The sequence below is a fragment of the Zeugodacus cucurbitae genome, chromosome 5, assembly GCF_028554725.1.
Source record: "Zeugodacus cucurbitae isolate PBARC_wt_2022May chromosome 5, idZeuCucr1.2, whole genome shotgun sequence".
Classification (NCBI taxonomy): Eukaryota; Metazoa; Arthropoda; class Insecta; order Diptera; family Tephritidae; genus Zeugodacus; species Zeugodacus cucurbitae.
Window position 1 is genome coordinate 67,161,965 of NC_071670.1, and position 25,265 is coordinate 67,187,229.

A 25,265-nucleotide genomic window follows, 5' to 3' on the forward strand; every position below is an offset into this window, starting at 1 on the left:
TTAATAACAGAGCATAATTTTAAATGTTGGCTAGAAATATTTGCGCTAATGCGCTAGCACGCGCGTAACAATTTCAAGCGTTAATATGAAATGATTTTGCATTTGTATATGTATCCGTGTGTGTGTGTGTGTGTGTGTGTGTGTGTATAATTCGTGCAATGTCAAGTCTTAAGAAATGACTGTGCGCGAAATTTAAAGCAACATGCATACAAGCTTAATGAAATCATAGAAATCGTGAGTGCTACATACTTACATATATATTTAATTGCACTTTAATTATATGGAGAGCAAAAATATTGTAAACACTTTGCAAAGCTTAACTTAAGCACTTTCATAAACCAAAACTAAAACTGCACGTGTAAACATATTACTCAATCGCTTACAATGGCACTGGACTGGCTGTGGACTACGCGTTATAATTAAATCTTTATTTTTCTGTACTACAAGTGTGGCAACAAAGAAAAATTCGAAAGGGAGGGACTTAAGCGCTGTTGCGAAAAAATCATATTAATGATGCTCACGGATGTGTTGGAATGGAAAATAGAAATTAATTAGTTGCGAAATGACTAATTTCATGGTATTACAGTTATATACACATTTAGATATACATACATACATAGTATAGACTCTAAAAAAATTTAAAAATATAGGGTGTTTTGACATGAGTAAAAAATTGCACTCTCTGTTTCATTTTCGATTTTGGAGGCTAACTTCGAAAATCGGAGAATGCAATTTTTTAAATCTAAAAAAAAAATAGTTTTGTCCAATATCCAACCGAGTGTTGTACAATGTTATGAAATGGCAAAAACAGCATGTCTTAAAAAACACCCTTTACATGTATAAAAATTGCAAATATTTATAAGCCAACCACAATGTGTTTTAATATCTCTAAAGACTCACAAAAAAATTTCAAAAATATTTATAATACATATCTACCTGGCTCTGCAGCCACAATGATACACCGCTCAACATAATAAAGCGCATATGAATGCAACACATTTTTGTTACTTTGTATGTGATTTAGCATTGGCCCAGTGAAACGTATGAAAAAAAAAACATGAAATTGTATTGAGCGCAACATTAGTTCACCGACTCTTTGTACTCCACAGTAGCCAGGCAATTTGTTTATGTATCATTCATACACTTTAAACGAGTTGATATGTGTTGTGTGTGTATTGTTAGACCACCACCTCTGCTTGAAACCAGTCTGCCATATCGACCACAAATCAAACCTACGATCAGCAACGTAATTTGCAATTAAAATCGCCTACAATGAGCAAAGCGAGTTTTCGATTTCAAACTACTCTCACCTCAGCAGCAATAAAAGGTGAATTATGCGCTGAAATACCAAAAAAAAATTTTGTTTTTATATAGTCATTCATATAGATTTGTGGTAATAACGCTTAATGCAACGCATTGTTGTTAGTAGAAGCAAACCGGCAAGTTGGCAATTATCTGCAGTTTTGCTAATTTTTTAGTGCGGTTTACCTTTCATTTTAGCACTAACTACAAAATATATTTTATAGACTCATCATGCGCCGACGCAACTTCCCCACTGACTGATTTTTCGTTGAACGCGCTTCACTGCTTCACTACAAATAATAAATAATGGTTTCTGTTCGCCTGCCCGCCCACCTGCCTCACTTAATTGCGCAGTCGCTTGTGTTTTCACCTACTGCTTTAGTGTTTTACTTTTTTCCCAACACTTCTGATTGAAATGTTTTCGTTTTTAATTTGTTAGAAATTTCGCCTCAAAGCGTGAAGATTCGCTTTTATTTTAATTTATTATAATTTCCTTTAAGCGTGTTAAGAATAAAAAGCTTTCCGCACTAAAGCGGTTTCGCTCAGTTTTGCATGCTGTTAATTATAAGATTAATTTTGCATATCAATTGTTTTATTATTAACTTAGGTGTGAGTACTATCCGGGTACTTGTTATTTCATGCTCACGTTTTCTATTAATTTAATTCATGGAAAAATATTAATAAATCACGCTTTATAGTTTTACAGTTCCAGTTAATTTGTTTAATGGAAAAATATTAAATCGCATGATTTGTAAAATTAATTGACCTAGAAGATAATAAATACTGTAATTTTGCGACTATAAGCCGAGATTATAGAAAAATAAATTAAAATACTTTTAAAAAAATTTCGAATATCAATAATAAAATAAAGTTTCTCAAACAGATATACTTGAAAGCTTGTCAGTGCTGGTAAGAGTAAACTCATCGTCAATAACACTTACATATGTGCTCTAGGAACTTCGAAACGATTGCAGCGATTTCAACAGAATTTTTTAGTATACCTTATTAAGATTCTAAATAAAGATTTTAAGATTTTTATGATTAGCGAAGTAATGCGGAACATCTCATAAAAATGAACACTGAAAGTCATTCGAATTACACAAAGCATTAAGCAAAGTTATTGTCTATATAAAGTTTGCATTCTAAATGGTTTCAAATTACGAGAATGGTTTGGTACCCAAAAACTAAAATGAAATCCAATTACTAGAACCATAATTATATATATATATATTTGGCGTAGGAACCGCTTTAAGCGATTATAGCCGAATCCACCAGAGCGCGCCACTCATTCCTCCTTTTTGCTTTTTGGCGCCAACTGGAAACACCAAGTGAAGCCAGGTCACTTTGCACTTGGTCTTTCCACCGGAGTGGAGGTCGTCCTCTTCCGCGGCTTCCTCCAGCGGGTACTGCATCGAATACTTTCAGAGCTAGAGTGTTTTCTTCCATCCGTACAACATGACCTAGCCAGCGTAGCCGCTGTCTTTTTATTCGCTGAACTATGTCAATGTCGTCGTATAAATCGTACAGCTCATCGTTCCATCGTCTGCGGTATTCGCCGTTGCCAATGTTTAGAGGACCATAAATCTTGCGCAAAACCTTTCTCTCGAAAACCCCAAGAGTCGTCTCATCGGATGTTGTCATCGTCCACGCTTCAGCGCCATACATCAGGACGGGAATAATGAGCGACTTATAGAGTTTGATTTTGGTTCGTCGAGAGAGGACTTTACTTTTCAATTGCCTACTCAGTCCAAAGTAGCACCTGTTGGCAAGAGTGATTCTGCGTTGGATTTCAAGGCTGACATTGTTGGTGTTGTTAATGCTGGTTCCCAGATAAACGAAATTATCTACAACTTCAAAGTTATGACTGTCAACAGTGACGTGGGAGCCAAGACGCGAGTGCGCTGACTGTTTGTTTGATGACAGGAGATATTTCGTCTTGTCCTCATTCACCACCAGACCCATACGCTTCGCTTCTTTATCTAGTCTGGAAAACGCAGAACAAACGGCGCGGTTGTTGCTTCCGATGATATCAATATCATCGGCATACGCCAGGAGCTGTACACTCTTGTAGAAGATTGTACCCTCTCTATTTAGTTCTGCAGCTCGTATTATTTTTTCCAGCAATAGATTGAAGAAGTCGCACGATAGTGAGTCACCCTGTCTGAAGCCTCGTTTGGTATCGAACGGCTCGGAGAGGTCCTTCCCGATCCTGACGGAGCTTTTGGTGTTGCTCAACGTCAGCTTACATAGCCGTACTAGTTTTGCAGGGATACCAAATTCAGACATCGCGGCATAAAGGCAGCTCCTTTTCGTGCTATCGAAGGCAGCTTTAAAATCGATAAAAAGATGGTGGGTATCGATTCTTCTCTCTCGGGTCTTTTCCAAGATTTGGCGCATGGTGAATATCTGGTCCATTGTAGATTTTCCAGGTCTAAAGCCACACTGATAAGGTCCAATCAGTTCGTTGACGGTGGGCTTTAGTCTTTCACACAATACGCTCGACAAAACCTTATATGCGATATTGAGGAGACTTATACCACGGTAGTTGGCGCAGATTGTGGGGTCTCCCTTCTTATGGATTGGGCAGAGCACACTAAGATTCCAATCGTCAGGCATGCTTTCTTCCGACCATATTCTACAAAGAAGCTGATGCATGCACCTTATCAGTTCTTCGCCGCCGTATTTGAATAGCTCGGCCGGTAATCCATCGGCCCCCGCCGCTTTGTTGTTCTTCAAGCGGGTAATTGCTATTCGAATTTCTTCATGGTCGGGTAATGGAACATCTATTCCATCGTCATCGATTGGGGAATCGGGTTCGCCATCTCCTGGTGTTGTACTTTCACTGCCATTGAGCAGGTCGGAGAAGTGTTCCCTCCATAATCCCAGTGTGCTCTGGACATCCGTTACCAGATTACCTTCTCGGTCCCTACATGATAATGCTCCGGTCTTGAAACCTTCTGTTAATCGCCTCATCTTTTCATAAAATTTTCGAGCATTACCCATGTCGGCCAGCTTTTCAAGCTTTTCATACTCACGCATTTCGGCCTCTTTCTTTTTACGTCTGCAAATGCGTCTCGCTTCCCTCTTCAGTTCTCGATATCTATCCCACCCCGAACGTGTTGTGGTCGATCGCAACGTTGCGAGGTAGGCAGTCTGTTTTCTCTCCACTGCGGAACGACAATTCTCATCGTACCAACTGGTTTTTTGGCGTTGCCGGAGACCAATTGTTTCGGCTGCAGCGGTATGCAATGAGTTTGAGATGCCGTTCCACAGCTCCCTTATATCGAGATGCTGATGAGTGCTCTCAGAGAGCAGGAGTGCAAGTCGAGTAGAAAATCGTTCGGCTGTCGGTTGTGATTGCAGCTTTTCGACGTCGAACCTTCCTTGTGTTTGTTGACGGGCGTTCTTTGCTGCACAGAGGCGAGTGCGTATCTTTGCTGCTGCTAGATAATGGTCCGAGTCAATGTTTGGTCCTCGGAGCGTACGCACGTCTAAAACACTGGAGACATGTCTTCCGTCTATCACAACGTGATCGATTTGATTGCGCGTGTTTCGATCAGGGGACAGCCACGTTGCTTGATGAATTTTTTTATGCTGGAATCTGGTACTACAGACAACCATATTTCGGGCCCCAGCGAAGTCGATCAGCCTCAGGCCGTTTGGCGATGTTTCGTCATGGAGGCTGAATTTTCCGACTGTTGTGCCAAAGACACCTTCTTTACCCACCCTGGCGTTAAAATCGCCAAGCACGATTTTGACATCGTGGCGGGGGCAGCGCTCATAGATGCGTTCTAGGCGCTCATAGAAAGCATCTTTGGTCGCATCGTCCTTCTCTTCCGTTGGGGCGTGGGCGCAAATCAGCGATATGTTGAAGAACCTCGCTTTGATGCGGATTGTGGCAAGACGTTCATCCACCGGGGTGAATGCCAGGACTCGGCGACGTAGTCTCTCTCCCACCACAAATCCAACACCGAATTTGCGCTCCTTTATATGGCCGCTGTAGTAGATGTCACAAGGACCCACCTTCTTCCGTCCTTGTCCCGTCCATCGCACTTCTTGGACGGCGGTGATGTCAGCCTTTAGTTGTATGAGGACATCAACCAGCTGGGCAGAGGCACCTTCCCAATTAAGAGTCCGGACATTCCAGGTGCATGCCCTCAAATCATAGTCCTTTATACGTTTGCCGTGGTCGTCATCAAAAGGGGGGTTTCTCATCCGAGGCCTGTGTTTCTTATTCACTGGTTATTCGTTTTTATGTGGTGGGTCCCAAGCCCTACGCACAACCGCACAAGCGGGCTTCGCCTTCTCACTTTAGCTCGCCTCCAAACGGATGTCTGTTAGCTACCCAAGGGATACTTGGTCTAAAACCGGAAGTCGTGAGCTGCTTGAGTCATATGCAAAAGAATCGTTCCTGGCCACTCCCAAGTGAATGGCAATCAGAAACTTTCCTCACTTGCGTGAACTTCTACATATGACCCCATCCCCCATAACCATAATTAGTGGTAAATTTAACCAAAAGTACCAACTTGCTGTTTCCATATATGTTAAAATAAATGAGGTTATATCTCAGAATGCTGTAAAAAATTCACGATAAATTAAATAAATTTATAAATAATAATACAATTTCTTTCCATAAATTTCATAACCATTTAATTCTCTTGGATAGCTGAAGTAGCCTTAGTTAGTTGAAATGGGTTCCTCAGAAACTATTTTTAGCCTTATCGCATGAGCAACAATCAGGCAGTGAGCTAGTACCTCTATTCTAAAGAAAAATGTATCCTCCTGATCGCAAGAAGCTCTCTTAACCTTTTCAGATTCTCTTCGAACCAGAAATATTGTTCGGTTGTACAAGTCACTTTCTCATGGCGGCAATATCCAACTCTCTGTACGACTAATGTTTTGTATGTATGTGATTGGCGTTGCAACCGTTTAGCCGGTTATAGCCGAATCGATGAGAACGCGCCACTCGTCTCTTTCTTTCGCAGTTCGGCGCCAGTTGGAGATCCCAAGTGTAACCAGGTCGCTCTCCACCTGATCCCTCCAACGGAGTGGAGGCCTTCCCCTTCCTCGGCTTCCTCCGGCGGGTACTGAATCGGACACTTTCAGGGCTGGAGTGTTTTCGTCCATTCGGACAACATGACCTAGCCAGCGTAGCCGCTGTCTTTTTATTCGCTGAACTATGTCAATGTCGTCGTATAAATCGTACAGCTCATCGTTCCATCGTCTGCGGTATTCGCCGTTGCCAATGTTTAGAGGACCATAAATCTTGCGCAAAACCTTTCTCTCGAAAACCCCAAGAGTCGTCTCATCGGATGTTGTCATCGTCCACGCTTCAGCGCCATACATCAGGATTTTGGTTCGTCGAGAGAGGACTTTACTGTTCAATTGCCTACTCAGTCCAAAGTAGCACCTGTTGGCAAGAGTGATTCTGCGCTGGATTTCGAGGCTGACATTGTTCGTGTTGTTGATGCTGGTTCCCAGATAAACGAAACTATCTACTACTTCAAAGTTATGGCTGTCAACAGTGACATGGAAGCCAAGGTACACACTCCCTCTGAAACCTTACAGATACATGTAAAAAATTCTGAAGAGGATCTATTCCCAAAAACTTCGCTAATTTTTCTACATATACATATGTATATACACTTTTCAATTCAAAAACGTACATCAAATTTAAAGCAAATGAAACAAGAAGATGAAAAAATCCAAAATGTTTCACAAAAAGCGCAAGCCAAATTAATTGTGTATGTTAAGTTTTACAATTTGGCAGTCAAACTCTTATGGGATTAGCAATATTTTCACGTTTTTCATTGACTTTTGTAAATCCAAAAACAAGCTGGTTTTGCGGTGTACCAATAAAGCTCAATATTAATTGAATTCATGGCTTTACATACTCGTACACTTGCAACAAGGCAGCGAGCCAAAAACACCGATTGTAATGAAAAAAAGTTCGACGAGTTTGTGGTTGCGCAGTTGGGTCGTATTATTTGTATACAATCTGCAAACAATGTCTGCATTTTACATATCAGTGTTTGTTTGTGTTGAATCAATTATATAGTCCTTGGGTATCAGATAGCAATGAAGTGAAAAACTTAAATTCAATTGGTTGAAAAATTTATTAAATTTTATTTTTCTTGATACTTTTACACCTGTATCCTTACTTATCACACTTCTCTCTGACTCTCTTTTTAATTTGTTGGAGAAAATTTATTCGACTCATTCGAACTTCAAGTGCTGGTTTAGAAATCGATTTTTTGCTTTATAGAAAACTAGAAAAATTCTAAAATTCTCCACAAAAGAAACCAACTATTTTAGAATTTAAACACTGTTTCAATAAAGTCAATACAGATTGCACAAAAACAAAACAGAAATGTATCAAAAAATTCTCTTCAAATTGTGTACTACAAACCACTAAAGAGGAACTCCCGTACATCATCAAACCTATCAACAAGTATACTTTATTTGCCCTTCTCCAGTTATGTAGTAGTGAGTGCTTTTTAGGTTTTCTCAATGGCTCTTTTAGCCAATAAACTAACCAATCCACTTTTCTAGTCAGCCGCCCGTAGCAGCAATCCTTTGATTACTTTCAATGCCAACACCTACTCATCGTATACAGTTAGCAATTTTCGTCAAATATTTCCTTTTTGGATTTTTCGGCTACAGGAATGTGCATTTGTGTTACACGGAAAGAGGTCTGCTGGCTTCCGTTACATTTCAACCTTTCAGAATTGTTTGCACTCGTGCCCTTTGATATGCCTTTTAACTGTTCAACCGACAGCAGCAGTATGTTACGTAGGCGTCAATCCGTAGTTGTACAAACATACGGGTTGTGTTTTTTCGTAATGCAAATGCATGTTTCTACTTATAAATATGCTTGATGCACACATATGTGATGCTATCAAAGTCAGAAATCAATGTTTAGCAAAACCACTTCCTGCATTCACCAACAGTGGTATCACCCGTACAAACCAAAAAATCGGAAACGCCTTCTTTAGACATGCAGTTAACGGTGTGTTGTGGAAACGAAATTGCATAAAATTTGTTTGTGTTTTCAATCATAAAATTTTTAAACCTGCAATAGTATGAAATAGATGATAGTTTTACTCCCATTCGCCTAAATGTAGGCAAGAATTTTTAGACATTTGCCACATAATGTTGCTACATTATATTTTGTGAAGCTTTATGATATTTATATTAAGGAAATATTATAATTTCTTGTCTTCGAAAGTATTTAAATAAAGGGGGATAAAGTAAAAACAAAGAGTCCAAAAATCTACATAGAATTAAAAAAAAACTACAATTTATTGCAATAAAATAATTTAAATTCTTGTCTGACCTTACACTCCATTTTTATCGTAACTTTAATATAATTAATCGCTATTTTAATAAGTTAAGTACTGATATTTATCCTAATCCTAAATGTAGGCTACACAAAATTATTTTAAAGAACGTTGCCTATAATTAGGAGCATAACTCATATTTAATTATATTGGCATTTATATTTAAATATGCCATTTAATAATAATAAAAAACTCTGTCGATTTTTATGACCCACAAGTCCTGTCTGCCAGTGTTTAATAACTGAAAATATGTATTTTTCTCTGAATTTGCTACGTGGTTCCATATATACATATATGTTTGTTGAAATAAATATTATCGTATATCCACCTCTCAATATTGACTGTTTCTGGCCAAAGGAACAGCGCCAATCACACTGCATTCCATGCCAAAATAAATAACTACGAGTGATGCACTTGCAAATGGAATATTAAGCCTGTCATCATCCTTGCACACTCTGAGCTTGGAGATAGACATTAGGGCAGATCGTGGAATACGAAGAAATGTATTTTTTTTTTGTCTTCTTTTGAACGTTTACATCGTATTAATTTAGTTATGAAACATTTTACGAAATATTTATATAAAATAGATATTAATGGAATTCAATTTAATATGGGTAAATAAAAAGATAATTGAGCTCAATATATATGTTAAATATTATTAATTGCACAAACTATATCTGAATAAGTGGTATAAACTCATTTCAGAAGCGTTTTAAACAATCCTCTAATTGGTTCAATTAGAAATTTTTCTCCATACGTACAAATGTAGAAGTTTAAACAATTTATTAATTGACTTAATTAAAGGGCAATTTGAAACGTTTAATTTTTTTTAATTATTATCTCGAGTTTGCATTATAAATTCCGTTCACTCGCCTAAACATATGCTAAAAAAGTTAAAAGTTGTTAGTTCCACCCTAGTACAAGCAGCAGTATGTGATTCTGCTTTTCGTAGATTAGTCGTAAGGAAAATAACTCTTCGTTAAAGAGTGCCAAAAATGTGTAAGTGTATCTATATGAATTCAAAATCCTTTTCAGTCGCTATTTATTTAGTCTGTTCGACGCCAACGATAAGTGAAAATAGTTCTTTGATTGCCAATAAATTAAATAATATTCACTAACTTTTCATTAACTTTATTTCATATCCTCATGCATGCTTTTAATTTTTTTGATGCTCTTACATAATTATATGCAAGTTTAAAGCTACTGGGAAGTAAATAACACTTCATATATAACATATACTAAAACCGTTTCATACAACTGTGGATATAGAACTCTCAGGCAGGGAGCTATGTATTAGGCATCCGACGACTAAAAGCAACCTATTAAAAGCATGCAACTTTGCAACAAATACACATTTCGGTGACAAAACAAAAGCACTTCGTGTAAGTAAAGTACGAAACATAGTACTGTTCCCCGCCGCTCCCAAACTAGGAATTAGCAATTTTCTGCTCAGAATAATTTTGCGAAGCCTCTTTGTGAGCAAATTAACTATGTCTTTTTATTTTCTTTTTATTTTAAATAAAACTGAAACCCATTATTTTTATCAGTTTCCTCGCTTTGCTGGCATTGTTTGCGAATTTTAATGTCTTCAGTGTAGTCAGTGCAGAGGAGTCACACGCTTATCTCGACTCCATTTCATGCCAAAAACGGTGAAGTTCTAAAATATTGAGAAAGTTGTTGCTGCTGCAGTTCTTTGCTATCGCTTTCATACACTTCCGTAGCGTTTTTCCCTTTCGGAATGCAAATGAATTTGGTGGACATTTTTTTATAATTTTTTTGGTTATTTTTTTTTTAATGGAAAAGTTTAAAATGCGACTCGACTGTAAGGAATTCACTTAAGCTGCTTTTTGGGACGTATCTTAGACTTTGATCTTAGAATATGCTTTCTTTCGACTTAAAATATATTAGTTTGTTTAAAAAGCTTATTCACTTGTTGAAAAGTTTTGCTTTTATAATGAAATGAAGTCTTAATTGAGTCGAACTTTACCATATTATAATTAACTAGTTGCGCTAATTGATTCCTTTATAAGACTGTTTGAAAAATTGTGCAGGCGATAATTAAGCTCAATTTGTTATAATTAGTTTTAATTGTATATGCTTCAGACAATTCCTTAATTAAGTCAATTTGCAACATTTCCCTATACATACAAATGTTGTAGTTTAAGCAATTTGTTAATTGACTTAATTAAACGTAATTAACAGATTAAATTAAAGTAAAAAAGTCGAAAAAACAATAATAGTCAAAAGTCAATTACATTTGTTAATTGTGTAATCTTTTTATGTGAACATTAACATTGACTAAGCAATTAATAACTTAATTGTCTCTCTAAAATTGCTGTGTGAACGTAGTATAATATTTTTTATATAACTATTTTAATAAATAAATGAGAACTCACATTATATTATAATATCCCTTTAAGTCTCTTTGAGAATATTTATTTATACAATCAACACTAATTTCCTATATTTTCCTTCAATTACAGAGTGTACTTTGTGCCGATTTAGCCATAAGCATACCTAATAATCAAGGGCTAGACAATGTGTTCTATCGCATCGACTACAGTCCGCCATACGGTGATCCAGCGCCCAATACAACAATACCGTCGCGTGAGATTGGCGAGGAGATTCAATTCTCGCACGCTCTGCCCGGCACCAAGTACAATTTCTGGTTGTACTATACAAATTACACGCATCCAGACGTACTATCGTGGACGGTGACAATTACCACAGGTGAGCGAGCATAAACATAGTAGGGTGGTACAAAAATTTTTGGGAAATATTTTTGAAAATGTTGAACTTTAGAATTAATGAAAATATTTCAGTTGACCTTTGAGAGTTGTAAGTAAAGACAATTACTAATGTAATTAATTCTCTCTTCAAAAATTTGATCTCAAGTTCACTTATTCGTCTAGAAAATGGTTTTGAAGCATCATACGATTCATGATTCAAAATGAATAGTTCCAACGTTAGTCTCAATAACTTCAAGATTTCTTCCAATAAATTTTATTGAGGATAACCCTAAGAGGTATCCACGTAATACATTCCCTTTGTCACTAGACATTTTTAATTGCTTTCTGGAAACAGATAAATATCGCAACACGAAAGGGTTTATTATGTGGAACTTATTTATGTTTTCTGAAGCAAGAAAGCGAAGCATTCAGAGCGAAATTGAATACGGCAAATCATGATTTAGTTCCGTTATTTAGTTGCTTTCCGATAGAAAGGAATAATATTATGCTAAATTTATAAAGAAGAAAAATTGATTTCAGAGATTTTTAGATCAATTCAGAGATAAAGTATAACAAATTAAATGCTAATTTAAACAATATCAAAAATTAATCGTATTTTTCAAAACTGTCATATTTAATATTGACCTCCTACAAACTTTCACAACACATTAAAGCACACAAAGTGTACTTAACTGTCAATTTGACAGGTGTCACAGACATGTCAAAGCACTTACGGGTATTTATTCACAGCCTAATGATCGTAATAGCGGAAGCAGCCGACACCCACAGCATGTTCCACACTCAAACACACACTCCGACCACCTAAATGTCTGCTGCATTAAGTTGCGCACATTAAATCGGTGGAAATGAGTAGTCTTCCCTCTTCAGAAGTTTCGAAAGTGTAGCGCTTTAGTACAAATTTAACGCATTTTAACTTTACACTGTAAGTAATTGCGAATGACTGTACGCCAGTGGCCCCATAAAGTGTGTTTTTGCGCGCTGCTTAAAGTGCTCATTACGCTTCTAAATGCCTGTCTCTGTGTGTAGAATTATGAAAATTGCCTTTTAACAGCCATTGCTGTAATTTAACAAAGTACTGAAATTAAAATTGCCGCCGTCCCTTGTGGTGGCGTAGCTTTTCTTTTCGCACTTGGCTGCTTATGTCATTCTCGTTGTTGGAGGATTATGTAATTGCTGAAATTAAGTAAAAATCGTGGAAGCATTACGAATTGGGAGACATTTTAAAAAATGTATAGAAAGTAAGGTACTTATATAATAAATATGTGGAGCTCTTCGCTTCCCTCTTTAAAATTGTTTAAGATAAAGATTCGCTATTATTGTCTCATATAAAGAATTAAAATAGATCTCGTTACTTCTTTGGCTCCAAAGTCTTAAAATGTTGCACAAAAGTTCTAAAATTCTGACATAAGTAAAAACTTATCTCAATCTTACAAAGAACCTTAAGTATTATGTCGCAACATGCTATAGAGTTGCTAACTCAAATTTTTATTGCTACTAATTTCTCTTTTATTTTCGCCCAGCAAAGTGTTAATTGAGTGCAATGACCATAATGTGGATTTGTGTGTAGACAAAACTTTCTCGACATTGCTTCCGCCAAAAGTTCGCAAATCCGTAGACTAGTTTTATTTTTGGTAAGCAGTAACTTGTAAATTTGCAAAGCACGCATTTTAGGCGGCTTTTCGGGCAAATACGCTGGCTGAAGTTATGAATTTTGCAAGTGTCTGTTTGCTAGAAAGAAACCAACATACAGCAAAGCACGTGCATGTACAGTAGACTCTCGAAAATAATAACTAAATATTTGTTGGTTTGGAAATTCTTGATCATCAACGGATCCCTAGTAATAATTCCAGTAAAGAATTAATTGTTCATATTTCTCATAAAAACAGTTAGATTGGGTTCTGTCTCATTAATGCTAATGGTTTCCAGCTTTTTCTTAGTTTTTTTTGAGTTCCTTGAATTAATTTGTTCCATTTAGCTAGCGCCTACTGTATTTGGTTGGACAGGTCGTATGAGTTATGTTTTGGCGAAAAGTTTCTGGTTAAGTTGCTAATTTTAACGTACTTTTGCTTTTGTTTTTCCGTAACAAAGGCGCTGCATTCATCGCCAAGTACAGACATTTAGCCATTACTACTTCAAGTGATAATTTATCAAAGCGTCCGGCTTGACTCAGCCAATTTGCACATGCACAGAGATAAATATATACCACTTTAATAATCAAGGTCCTTTATTTTGAAAAGCTTTTGAAAATTTGTTAATTTTGGGAAATAATATTTGTCTGTACTTTTATCTTTCCTTCTTTTTGTTGATTGAATTTTAACAGTAGCAGTAAATAACTACTTCAATTATGGAGTAAAGAATATGTTGATATGGTACAGGTCTACAACTTTGCTTCCGCCGTTTTCCAATAGATGTCTCTAGGGTCAAGCACTGGTCGATTAAATCGATTAAATCATTTTATATCGATCTTGGACATTTGTGTCAACATTAACCCAACAAAATTTTGTAGAGATCTGTTTGCATCCCAAACTTATTCTCAACTGAAAATGTCACTTTTTGAGCCGAATTCTCGACATTTGCGGGAAATTTTGCTTTTCCTTTTTAAATTCCAAGAAAAGTGCGGCTGAGGTTCATCGAATGCTTTCAATTCTTTCGGATACGTACGGTGAGGCTGTTCCAAGTGAAAAAAGCCTTAAATTTACAAAACGGCGGAAGCAAAGTTGTAGACCTATAGAAAAAATAAAGTCATGTTACTTCCATTGCTCGATTAGCCCATCCAGCAATATAATTTTTATTTTTCAAATTATTAATATTTTATAAAAATAAAAATTTAAATGGTACTAGTTTTCCGTAGAATTTACAAAAAAAAATATATTTTTTGTTATTTTGAAATTTTCAGCAAACTGAAATTATTTATTTATTTTTGTTAAAATTCCTCTTCAGACTGCATTACATCCGCTGATCAAATACATACATGTATAAATAGCTACTTCTCAACAACTCCTAATTTATGGTTATTTATTTGTAGTAAGTTGTTTATCTACGAATCTAACACCTAAGGGCAACGTCAAAGTACCACACCCACATAAATATTGTGAGCAACCACCAACAGCTGACCATTTAGCGCTCAGAAACTTCCCTGTAAAGTATAAACTAACATATATTCATGTTGGTAAATTGGTAAATAAGTTGTAAGTATTTCCAACTTCTTTTTGGGTTTTAAGGAATAGTCAGAGCAAATACTCATACATACATACATAAGTATGTATAAAAGAGGTCCCCATCGACCGTCGCTACAACTGCATTGAGTAAATTACCCACGGGCATAATTTATTTGAGTCTAGTTATTGCCACATAGGTGTGGATATACATATACATATATATATGTATATACCAACTTCATTTAATATACATACACTGACGCTCATCCCAGTGTTGAAATAATATTACTTTTTCTGTTTATTAGCCTGTGAAAACAAACTTTGATAGTATCAACGAAGTTGTAATTATTCAAGTTGGAAATTAGAGCAAATATACATACATATATATGTTTACCAACAACATTACACTTTTCTGATTGCAAAAAATCCTTTTTGTTATGTATATATGTATACCTGGTACTCTCTGATAGCTCGCAATTAGAGCTTCACTCATAGTCTGCAGGTTTTCGAACCGATTTGCTGCTGCAATTTTGACCTCCAATATTTGCTTTTGCTCATTTTGCTTGATGAATGTAGAACTCATATATATTTTTTGTTTGATCCCTGCCGGTGGTCATTGGTTTGTCAGTGAGATAAGTAAACTATTTCCCTTTTATATGTCAAACAGTCACTAAATGCCCTTAAAACTTTTCAATTAATAAATGACAATTGGGAAAACTTTCATAACTCGAGGGTGGCATATCCATTACAAATATTTTACAGTAACAAATGTAATGCTCCACTATTAATGTATACATATAACACATATAATAGGAAGGTGTGTTCAACTATGCAAATGTGGAGCACTAGGTATTAGGCTAGAGGGTGTGTTTGCTTAACTATATCACATTGTTTTGTAAGTGCGTCTTCTTTTTATTGACTGGTGGAATATATGATGACGGATTTACTTGATTAAATAAGTGGCATATTTTAGATATTCGTGTTTCAAAATAATTACTGGAGATTCTTATAATTTTCACTCTTTTTGTATAAAGTTTTGGTCCGAGTAGATCACTAATCTTCTAATAATTCTCTGAAACGTCCTTTAATGAGATCATTTTAACACTCCAATAAACTCTCAAATTATTTTTTTAGACTTTCAAAGCAAACATACTTCAATTCAAACTGTTCTTGAGACAGTTCAGAACCTCTGAACCATAAATCTCAAAATTATTTGTCCGGAAAATTTACTATAATTTCTAATATAAAATTAGAACAAGGATAACTACTAGTAGTCTTCATGAAAACATTAAAAAAAATTTAACACATTTTTCCCCACTCCCTCTTACAGCGCCCGATCCGCCATCGAACCTCTCCGTGCAAGTGCGCAGCGGCAAGAATGCAATCATCTCATGGTCACCACCCACCCAGGGCAACTACACCTCCTTCCGCATCAAAGTGCTCGGCCTCTCCGGTGCTTCCAGCTCATACAATCGCACATTTGTCGTGAATAATACATTCCAGCACAGCGTCAAGGAGTTGACGCCGGGCGCCACATATCAGGTGCAAGCCTACACCGTTTACGACAACAAGGAGTCGGTGGCGTATACCAGTCGAAATTTCACAACAAGTAAGTCTCGAAACAAGGGTGAATTGCGTCCAAATAAATGCTACTACTAAATGGAATATTGGGGCAAGGGAAGGGCAATTTTATTGTAGAAGTTTAAAAAATATTAAAATTTTAATAAACACGCTTTGTTGCGCTCTTGCAATTAAAGCTTTCGCATAGTGAAAGAAATTAAAAAAACAGGTTTTGGTGTTGGTTGCGGTTTCTTTGTTAATGGTTCTTACTAAAAAATGTTATCCCTATCCTTATATTAATAATCAAATTGAATTGAACACAATTGTGACTAAATTACATCTAAATACATATATAAGTACATAATATAATTAATCAATGTGTTAACCTTTATAAAAATCTATAATCTCTGCTAATACCTACTCATTACGCTGCTAAAAGGTAGAAGGACACGACATAAAGAGTTGCTGGATATAAAAATTCTGCGAGGTAACATTCAACACTTACGAAACATGCACTAATTTATCTAACTATAGAGTGTGTACATATAAATATATATATACTGAAGTGAATGTCTTATCAACTAAACAATATTATATGGTACTAAATACTTTCAATGAAATCTCTGTAGTTTGCTTATGTGGCTTATGCACTGTTATGCTACACTTAATGATTGTATATATGTTATTTTACTAAAATTTAAATATAATTATGTTGCAAAAATATTATCTAAGAGCACTTTTTTTAATTTAAAGAACGATGTACAAGAATATTATGTTGAAATTTTTCTTATAAAGAATGAGGTTAAAAGCTTCTACTTCCCGAAAAAACAAATTAAAAAAAAATGGACGGACAAAATAAAAAATAGCCGCTTGGGAATCCCTGGTTATCTGTCATTATATTTTTCAGGAAAATATAATTTTTTTATGATCTGAGATCATGTTTATCCTTGATGGATGGTATGTCCAGGATTAACTTTGAGCAAATTGTAAGAGAAAAAGATTTTTCTCAAAGACACAATCCTTGACTGGTCTTGAAGAAGCCTAATACCCTGACTGAGCCTTTGTTTTATGATTTTTTCCTATTGTTGGATTGATTCTGAAAGCCATTTCATCATCGTATGCGTCCACAATTTAAGTCATTTCGATCCATTCAAAGAAATTCAAAGAAAATTCATAAAAAATTAAAATAATAAATTCACTAAAATAGTGTCTAACCACTAGGTCGAAACTTTTGTGGTTTACTTCTCTGTACATTATAAACAATATCGGATCAAAAGCACAATAATACAACTCTCACACCACCTAGCGAAGAAATTCTATCATTCAAATTTCCTTGACATAAATTGGTATATATTTCGAATATGAGCCAATTAGACCATAAATACAGCTTTTATTAACAGTTCGACTCTAGCGCCATCTAGTGGATAAAGCAAAATTCAAAGTTTACAAATTTCAGCAAAGTTCTTGGAGAGCATTACATTCCCGAACTACATACATATATGAAAGTTGTTAAATTTGACCTTCAAACATCCATCATTAACTTCCCGAAAATACCGAAAGTATAAGATTAAAATGAATCGGAATTATATTCAAACAGAAGAGTTACAGATCAAAATAAAAACGGATCCAAAGCATTTTTATCATTATCACATTTTATTATTATTTATTCAAAATTGTCTTGCTTAAATTACTTATCTACATTTTATCGCAAAAAAAAAAATTTAGCACTATCTTAAGTATATTCATATACTCTTACTAACACCTAAAACATATTTAAATACAATATTAACATTCATCAGGCATAACACATATCAAGCATGCCACAAATATCTCCACACTAAAATATGCATATCACAAATAGTTGGAATGTGTTTGCAAGCCGCTCTACAAACTTGCTATTGTAACCGCATATATTTGTAACCATACTCCTAAGCATATGAATTTCGATCATTACTCACATACTCATCTTCTTATTTCCCCTCATTGGCTACTCCACCCACCAACAACACTCGTAATACGCCACACTCGTTAAACAGAGCCCAATACACCTGGTAAATTCATTGTCTGGTTCCGTAACGAGACCACACTGCTCGTGCTGTGGCAACCACCATATCCCGCCGGCATTTACACACATTACAAAGTGTCCATTGAACCACCGGATGCGCTGGAGAGCGTGCTGTATGTAGAGAAGGAGGGCGAACCACCTGGTCCAGCACAAGCGGCCTTCAAAGGTCTCGTGCCCGGTCGTGCTTATAATATATCCGTGCAAACGATGTCCGAAGATGAAATCTCCCCACCGACTACCGCACAATATCGCACTGTACCGTTACGACCGTTGAATGTGACATTTGATAAGGATTACATAACGTCGAACTCGTTTCGTGTGCTGTGGGAAGCGCCAAAAGGCATATCGGAGTTCGACAAATATCAAGTTTCTTTGGCCGCTTCACGTCGACAATCAACTGTATCGAGAAATAATGATGCGATTGCTTACTTTGATTTTCGCGATATCACCGAACCGGGCAAGACGTTCAATGTTATCGTAAAAACCGTTTCGGGTAAGGTGACTTCATGGCCCGCAGCTGGTGATGTAACGCTGCGTCCACTGCCAGTGCATAATTTACGTTCGTTCAATGACGACAAGACAAATACGATGCGTATCACTTGGGAACCGGATCCAGCGAGCACACAGGATGAATATCGCATAGCGTAAGCTTTTCGAACTTCAAAAATATAGTATATTCAATTATTATTTTATTTTTAATCAGTTATCATGAACTGGAGACCTTCAACGGTGACGCGAGTACCTTCACCACCGATCGCACAAGCACTATCCTAGAGAGTCTGCTACCGGGTCGCAATTATTCGCTATCCGTGCAGGCAGTTTCCAAGAAAATGGAATCAAATGAGACTACAATTTATGTGGTAACACGTCCATCCTCACCCATCATTGAGGATCTAAAGAGTATACGCACCGGTCTAAATATAAGCTGGAAGAGTGATGTGAACTCCAAGCAGGAGAAATATGAAGTACTGTATTCGCGCAATGGCACCTCTGAAGTGCGTACCATAGACACAAAGGACTCACGTTTGGTCATCACCAATTTGCATGCTGGCGCCGGTTATGAGGTTAAGGTCTTCGCCGTTAGTCATGATCGACGAAGTGAACCGCACGCATATTTCCAAGCAGTGTGTAAGTACAAACTCAACTAAAATAAAACATTTATGAAAATATTTTTTTTTTACAAAACCCACAGTTCCCAATCCCCCACGCAACATGTCCATCGAAACGGTGCGCAGCAACTCTGTGTTGGTACATTGGGCACCCCCAGAGAATAGCGATTTCACGGAGTACTCAATGCGCTACCGCACAGAGACTAAAGAACAATGGATTAATTTACCCAGTGTCCGCGCCACTGAGGCCGACATTACCGATATGACTAAAGGTGAGAAGTATACCATACAAGTGAATACCGTGAGCTTTGGAGTTGAGAGTCCCAATCCACAAGAAGTCGTTTATACCGTACCACCGAATGAGGTCTCAAATATTATACCTCTGGTGGATTCGCGCAACATCACACTGGAATGGCCCAAACCCGAGGGACGCGTCGAGTCTTATATACTTAAGTGGTGGCCCACAGAAAATCCGAGCAAGGCGCAAACTAAAACAGTATCTGAGAATAAATCTGGTAAGTGAAAAATTTTATCTTTATTAGTTACGTTTTTAATATTCTCACGCTCGCAAATAGACGAGTCTTCCACCGTGCGCGTATTGATCGGCGACCTAATGCCTGGTGTACAGTACAAATTCGATATACAAACCACTTCCTATGGCATCTTCTCGCGCACTACACACCTCTCCACACGCACCATGCCACTCATACAGTCGGAGGTAGTGGTTGTCAATGACAGACAAGAGGATGAACGCGACACCATAACACTATCGTACACACCAACACCACAATCGTCTTCGAAATTCGACATCTACCGTTTCTCACTCGGTGATCCGGAAATAAAGGACAAAGAAAAGTTGGCCAACGACACAGATCGCAAAGTCACCTTCACCGGTTTGATACCGGGACGTCTATACAACATCACGGTTTGGACGGTGAGCGGTGGTGTGTCCAGTCTACCTATACAACGTCAAGATCGCCTCTTCCCCGAACCGATCACCCAATTGCATGCCACCAACATAACAGACACTGAAATCTCGCTCAAATGGGACATACCAAAGGGCGAATATAATGATTTCGATGTACAGTACTTGACCGCTGACAATATACTCGCACAAAATATAACCACACGCAATGAAATCACCATCGCCGACCTACGTCCACACCGTAACTACACATTCACCGTTGTGGTGCGTTCGGGCACCGAATCTTCGGTGTTACGCAGCAGCTCACCACTCTCGGCAAGCTTCAGCACAAACGAAGCAGTTCCAGGACGTGTGGAACGTTTCCATCCGATCGATGTGCAACCGAGTGAAATCGTTTTTGAATGGTTGATGCCCACGAGTGAGGCCAACGGTGTTATACGCCAATTCTCCATCACATACATGAATGTGAACAACGCCACCGATATGCGTACACAACAATTCGAGTCTGGCGATGTCAGTGGCACTATACGCAACCTGAAACCGGGCGAGACATATATTTTTAAAATACAAGCGAAAACATCTGTTGGCTACGGACCGGAACGTGAATACAAGCAAACCATGCCGATTTTGGCACCGCCACGCCCAGCCACACAAGTAGTGCCCACCGAGGTGTATCGCAGCTCGCAGACCATACAGATACGTTTCCGTAAGAACTATTTCTCCGATCAAAATGGACCGGTAAGTGAAAGTTCTATGGATTTTAGGATATCGTGAAATTAAAACCATTATTTGTTGTTCTTTTTTCAAGGTCCGCTGGTATACAATCATCGTCGCTGAGGATGACACTAAAAATGCTTCTGGTCTGGAGATGCCTAGCTGGCATGACGTGCAATCGTATAGTGTATGGCTGCCATATCAAGCCATCGATCCCTATTATCCCTTTGAAAATCGTTCGGTAGAGGACTTCACTATCGGCACAGAAAACTGTGATAATCGTAAGATAGGCTACTGCAATGGACCGCTGAAATCCGGCACAACATATCGAGTGAAAGTGAGAGCCTTCACAGCGCCCGACAAATTCACAGACACTGCCTACAGCTTCCCCATACAAACAGGTGAGTGATGAGAGATTCGGAGCTCAAAAATTTAACGAATAACACTTTAGATATATTATTATTATAATCTAACATATTTGTTATGACATTTTAAATTCAAATTTCCTTAAAAACTATACGCTTTATCTATACTATGTCTTACACAAAAATATCTTTCTAAAGATCTATTGATTTCGCCTGGTAAGTATCACTCGCCGTACGCACGAACAATGCCGATATTTTCTCCTTACTAAACAGAATTTCAAACTCATTTATTACAACTTAACTTTCTACACATAACAGACCAAGACAACACTTCGTTGATCGTCGCCATCACCGTGCCACTAACCATAATTTTTGTGCTGCTCATCACACTCTTCGCATTTAAGCGTCGTCGCAACAGTTGCCGAAAGGCTACGAAAGATTCACGCGCCAACGACAATATGTCGCTGCCGGATAGTGTAATCGAGCAGAATCGTCCGATTTTAATAAAGAATTTCGCCGAACACTATCGTCTCATGTCGGCCGATTCGGATTTCCGTTTCAGCGAGGAATTCGAAGAGCTGAAGCACGTTGGTCGCGATCAGTCGTGCACCTTCGCGGATCTACCTTGTAATCGTCCCAAGAATCGTTTCACCAACATTTTACCTTACGATCATTCGCGTTTCAAACTGCAGCCGGTCGACGATGATGAGGGTTCGGATTATATCAATGCAAACTATGTGCCAGGTCACAACTCACCGCGTGAATTCATTGTGACGCAGGGTCCGCTACATTCGACACGCGACGATTTCTGGCGTATGTGTTGGGAGAGTAATTCACGTGCCATTGTGATGTTGACGCGCTGCTTTGAGAAGGGTCGTGAGAAGTGTGATCAGTATTGGCCGAATGATACGGTGCCCGTCTTCTACGGCGATATCAAAGTGCAAATATTGAATGACAGTCACTATGCCGATTGGGTCATGACGGAGTTCATGCTGTGCAGGGTATGTTTTTGTACACGATCTATGGTCTTTAATTGCATTCTACATTATATATATATATATGTCTTCATCACAAACAGGGCAGCGAACAGCGCATTATGCGTCACTTCCACTTCACCACCTGGCCCGACTTCGGTGTACCGAATCCACCACAAACGCTGGTGCGTTTCGTGCGCGCTTTCCGTGATCGCATCGGCTCCGAGCAACGTCCAATTGTCGTGCATTGCAGCGCTGGTGTGGGTCGCTCCGGCACATTCATAACGCTCGATCGCATACTGCAGCAGATAAAGACTTCGGACTTTGTCGATATCTTCGGCATTGTCTATGCCATGCGTAAAGGTATTTCAATTTGAATTTAATCTTTTATTTAAAACTTGATTTTATGCTTTCTTGTCTTGTTTTTAGAACGCGTCTGGATGGTGCAAACGGAACAGCAGTACATCTGCATTCATCAGTGTTTGCTGGCTGTGCTTGAGGGTAAGGAGAATATTGTAGGTCCGGCGAGAGAAATTCACGATAATGAAGGTTATGAAGGTAAGTGCTTTTTTCCGTGTTTTTGCCGTTTTTTTTTATAATTTAAACTAACTAAAGCTTTAATTTGTTAATATTTCAATACTTTTTTGGTTTTGGTGTTGTTTTTGGCGAAAAAATGTAAAAATTCTTAGAAAAACTGTTAAAAAATTAAATTATTTTGGATGTCTGTTTTGCCTAACCAAGCTTAGCACCGACTAATTGAAGCACATAGCCAGAGAGCTTTTAAAGCTTTTCAATCATTTTACAATAAAAGACAATTCCTTAAAAAAAATTTTAAAAATAAATAATTCCGCAAGCTTTCAATTTTAGCGCAAAAATTAGAAAGTTTAACTATTTTCTTCAGAAGAGCTTTTAGTAGTAACTTAAATATTGTCTTAAGAGCTTTTGGAATATAAAAAAAGAGATACCGTATCTAGTAAAAAAAATATAAAATGTAAATCATTCCAGAAGATTTAAAGAACGAGCTTTTTCATTGGACTTAGGTTTTAGAGAATTCGTTTTTTTTTTTTTGGAGAAAGCTCTTAAAATAGACTTTTACATTTTTCGCCAATTTTTCACTAACAAATTTTTTAACCCCATACTTTTGACGTCAAATTCTTGTATATTCTTGTTCCACGAAGCTAAGGAGGTGTTGGGTTATACGCTGTAACTAACAAACAAATACGAAAATTTCTTCTCTTTCACAACTGCGTAACGTGGAACACAATCCATTCATAACATTTACATAAAAACTTACCCGCACGCCCACACGTGCAACAACAACAACAACACAAATAAATGTTTACAATTAACTGCACAACAAACGCTGACACTATAGAGCAACAACAACAACTGGATGAGAACGGCGAGGTGATTGCAACTATAGAAGAACACGAATTGCAACCAGAGGAAGCAGAGGAGATCGATAATGAGAACGCCGCCATCATACACGACGATCAACAGCCATTAACCGGTTTCGGTGGTGCGGCACACAGCGCCTCGATGACCTCCTCCTTCAATGGTGGCGCTCATATGTACACCGATAGCGGCTCCGTGGACAGATGACATTCAATTAGCCAAAACGATAACAACAACTCTGTGGTTATCGTTTTGGTGGACAACAAACCCAGTTCGATGATCTGTAAGGGGGAGGGCGCCATCGATGTGATCAGCATCGGCGGCAATGTAGTGCACAACAGCAATACGCTTGGTGGCAGCGGTGTAGGAAATCATCATCATCATCATCACAATACAAACGGTGGCAATAATTCCATGAACGGCCATCACACGCTCCAACACAGACGCAAGTCACAGCTGATCACATTCAGCGCGTCTTCCTGTGATATTAAGAACAGTCTCAGCCACGAGATTATATTGGTCAACAGCAACAATGGCAACAGTGCCAACAATGGTGGCGGTGGTGGTGGTGTGGGCAACGGGCCACGCGGCAGTATAGTCGGCAGTATTAGCAATAGCAGCGCCGTTGTCATCGGCAATGGCAGCTCGGGCAGTGGCAGCGCAGGTGGCGGTAATGTGCGCCTGAGCTTTGCCGAAGAGGATATAATAATTGTCACAAATGGCAGTGGTGTTGGTGTTGGCGGTGGCTCCGCATCAGTTTCCGGCGGCTCTGGTAGCGGTGGCTCCGGTTCGGGTAATGATGCTGACCTCGATGATGATGTCTTCCGACGCCGCTCGCTCGATGTTGACGAGGATGATGAAGATGTGGAGGAGGAGGAGGACGATGGCCTCTTCGACGATGTCTATGGCACACACATTGATGTGGCACATAATGCCAACGACGACAGTGGTGGCGGCAGCTATGAGGATTCTCATGCCATGCACAGCTCGTTGGCGGGTAGTAACCGCAATAGTTTGGAAAAGGACGACGATGACATCGAGGCGGATGTGATCAGCACGGATGTTAGCTGCTATGATCAGTTGTTGGGCACAAGTTGTAATACGCGCAATGACGAGGACGAAATAGCGACACTGGTTGGTGAAGGCGAAAGCTATACAAAACTGTGTAAAACTGGTGTTAAGGGCACAACAACATTGAATGGTGTTGGTAGTGGTGGTGTTGGTGAGAACGGTGGCATCATATACGCCAATCCGTTTTTGGGTTTGTAGCTTATTTAAATATGTAAATTAGTTTGTTTTTTCCGTTGTTTGTTTTGTTTACTAAACACTTAGTTGTTGTTGTAAATATCTATATTTGTAAAAGCTTTTTTGGTGTGGTATTTAGCTTTTTTATTTGATGTATGTTATCTACAATATATAATATTTATTTTTTTTAGATTTACTATAAAATTTATGGATTAAGATTTATAAAACTTTTTTTGAAAAAAAACTTTTTTTTTTGAGAAAAGTCCACTTTGATGAAATGAATTGAATGTTTTTTTAAATAATTATAATGGTAATGGTATTTATGATTACAAATATGTATCCATCTGAAGCTATAATATTATG

The 25,265-nt window shown here is 37.9% G+C and overlaps 1 protein-coding gene across 3 annotated transcripts in view; it reads left to right on the plus strand.

Annotated features, from left to right (window-relative positions):
- Positions 1-25,265, plus strand: part of LOC105211766 (tyrosine-protein phosphatase 10D) — a 124,290-nt gene that overhangs the window by 96,174 nt on the left and 2,851 nt on the right. Inside the window, exons 3-15 of one of the 3 annotated variants that reach the window (XM_054230650.1) lie at positions 11,126-11,372; positions 15,881-16,159; positions 16,550-16,597; positions 18,147-18,819; positions 18,879-19,303; positions 19,368-19,799; positions 19,860-20,947; positions 21,018-21,324; positions 21,487-21,504; positions 21,607-22,289; positions 22,367-22,625; positions 22,692-22,820; positions 23,638-24,014. In XM_054230650.1, the coding sequence (XP_054086625.1) occupies positions 11,126-11,372; positions 15,881-16,159; positions 16,550-16,597; positions 18,147-18,819; positions 18,879-19,303; positions 19,368-19,799; positions 19,860-20,947; positions 21,018-21,324; positions 21,487-21,504; positions 21,607-22,289; positions 22,367-22,625; positions 22,692-22,820; positions 23,638-23,864 (4,815 nt within the window). In that variant the 3' untranslated portion in view covers positions 23,865-24,014. Of the gene's footprint in view, positions 1-11,125; positions 11,373-15,880; positions 16,160-16,549; positions 16,598-18,146; positions 18,820-18,878; positions 19,304-19,367; positions 19,800-19,859; positions 20,948-21,017; positions 21,325-21,486; positions 21,505-21,606; positions 22,290-22,366; positions 22,626-22,691; positions 22,821-23,637; positions 24,015-25,265 lie in introns of those variants that run through there. The other 2 variants (XM_029039918.2, XM_054230651.1) reach the window with 2 other exon arrangements.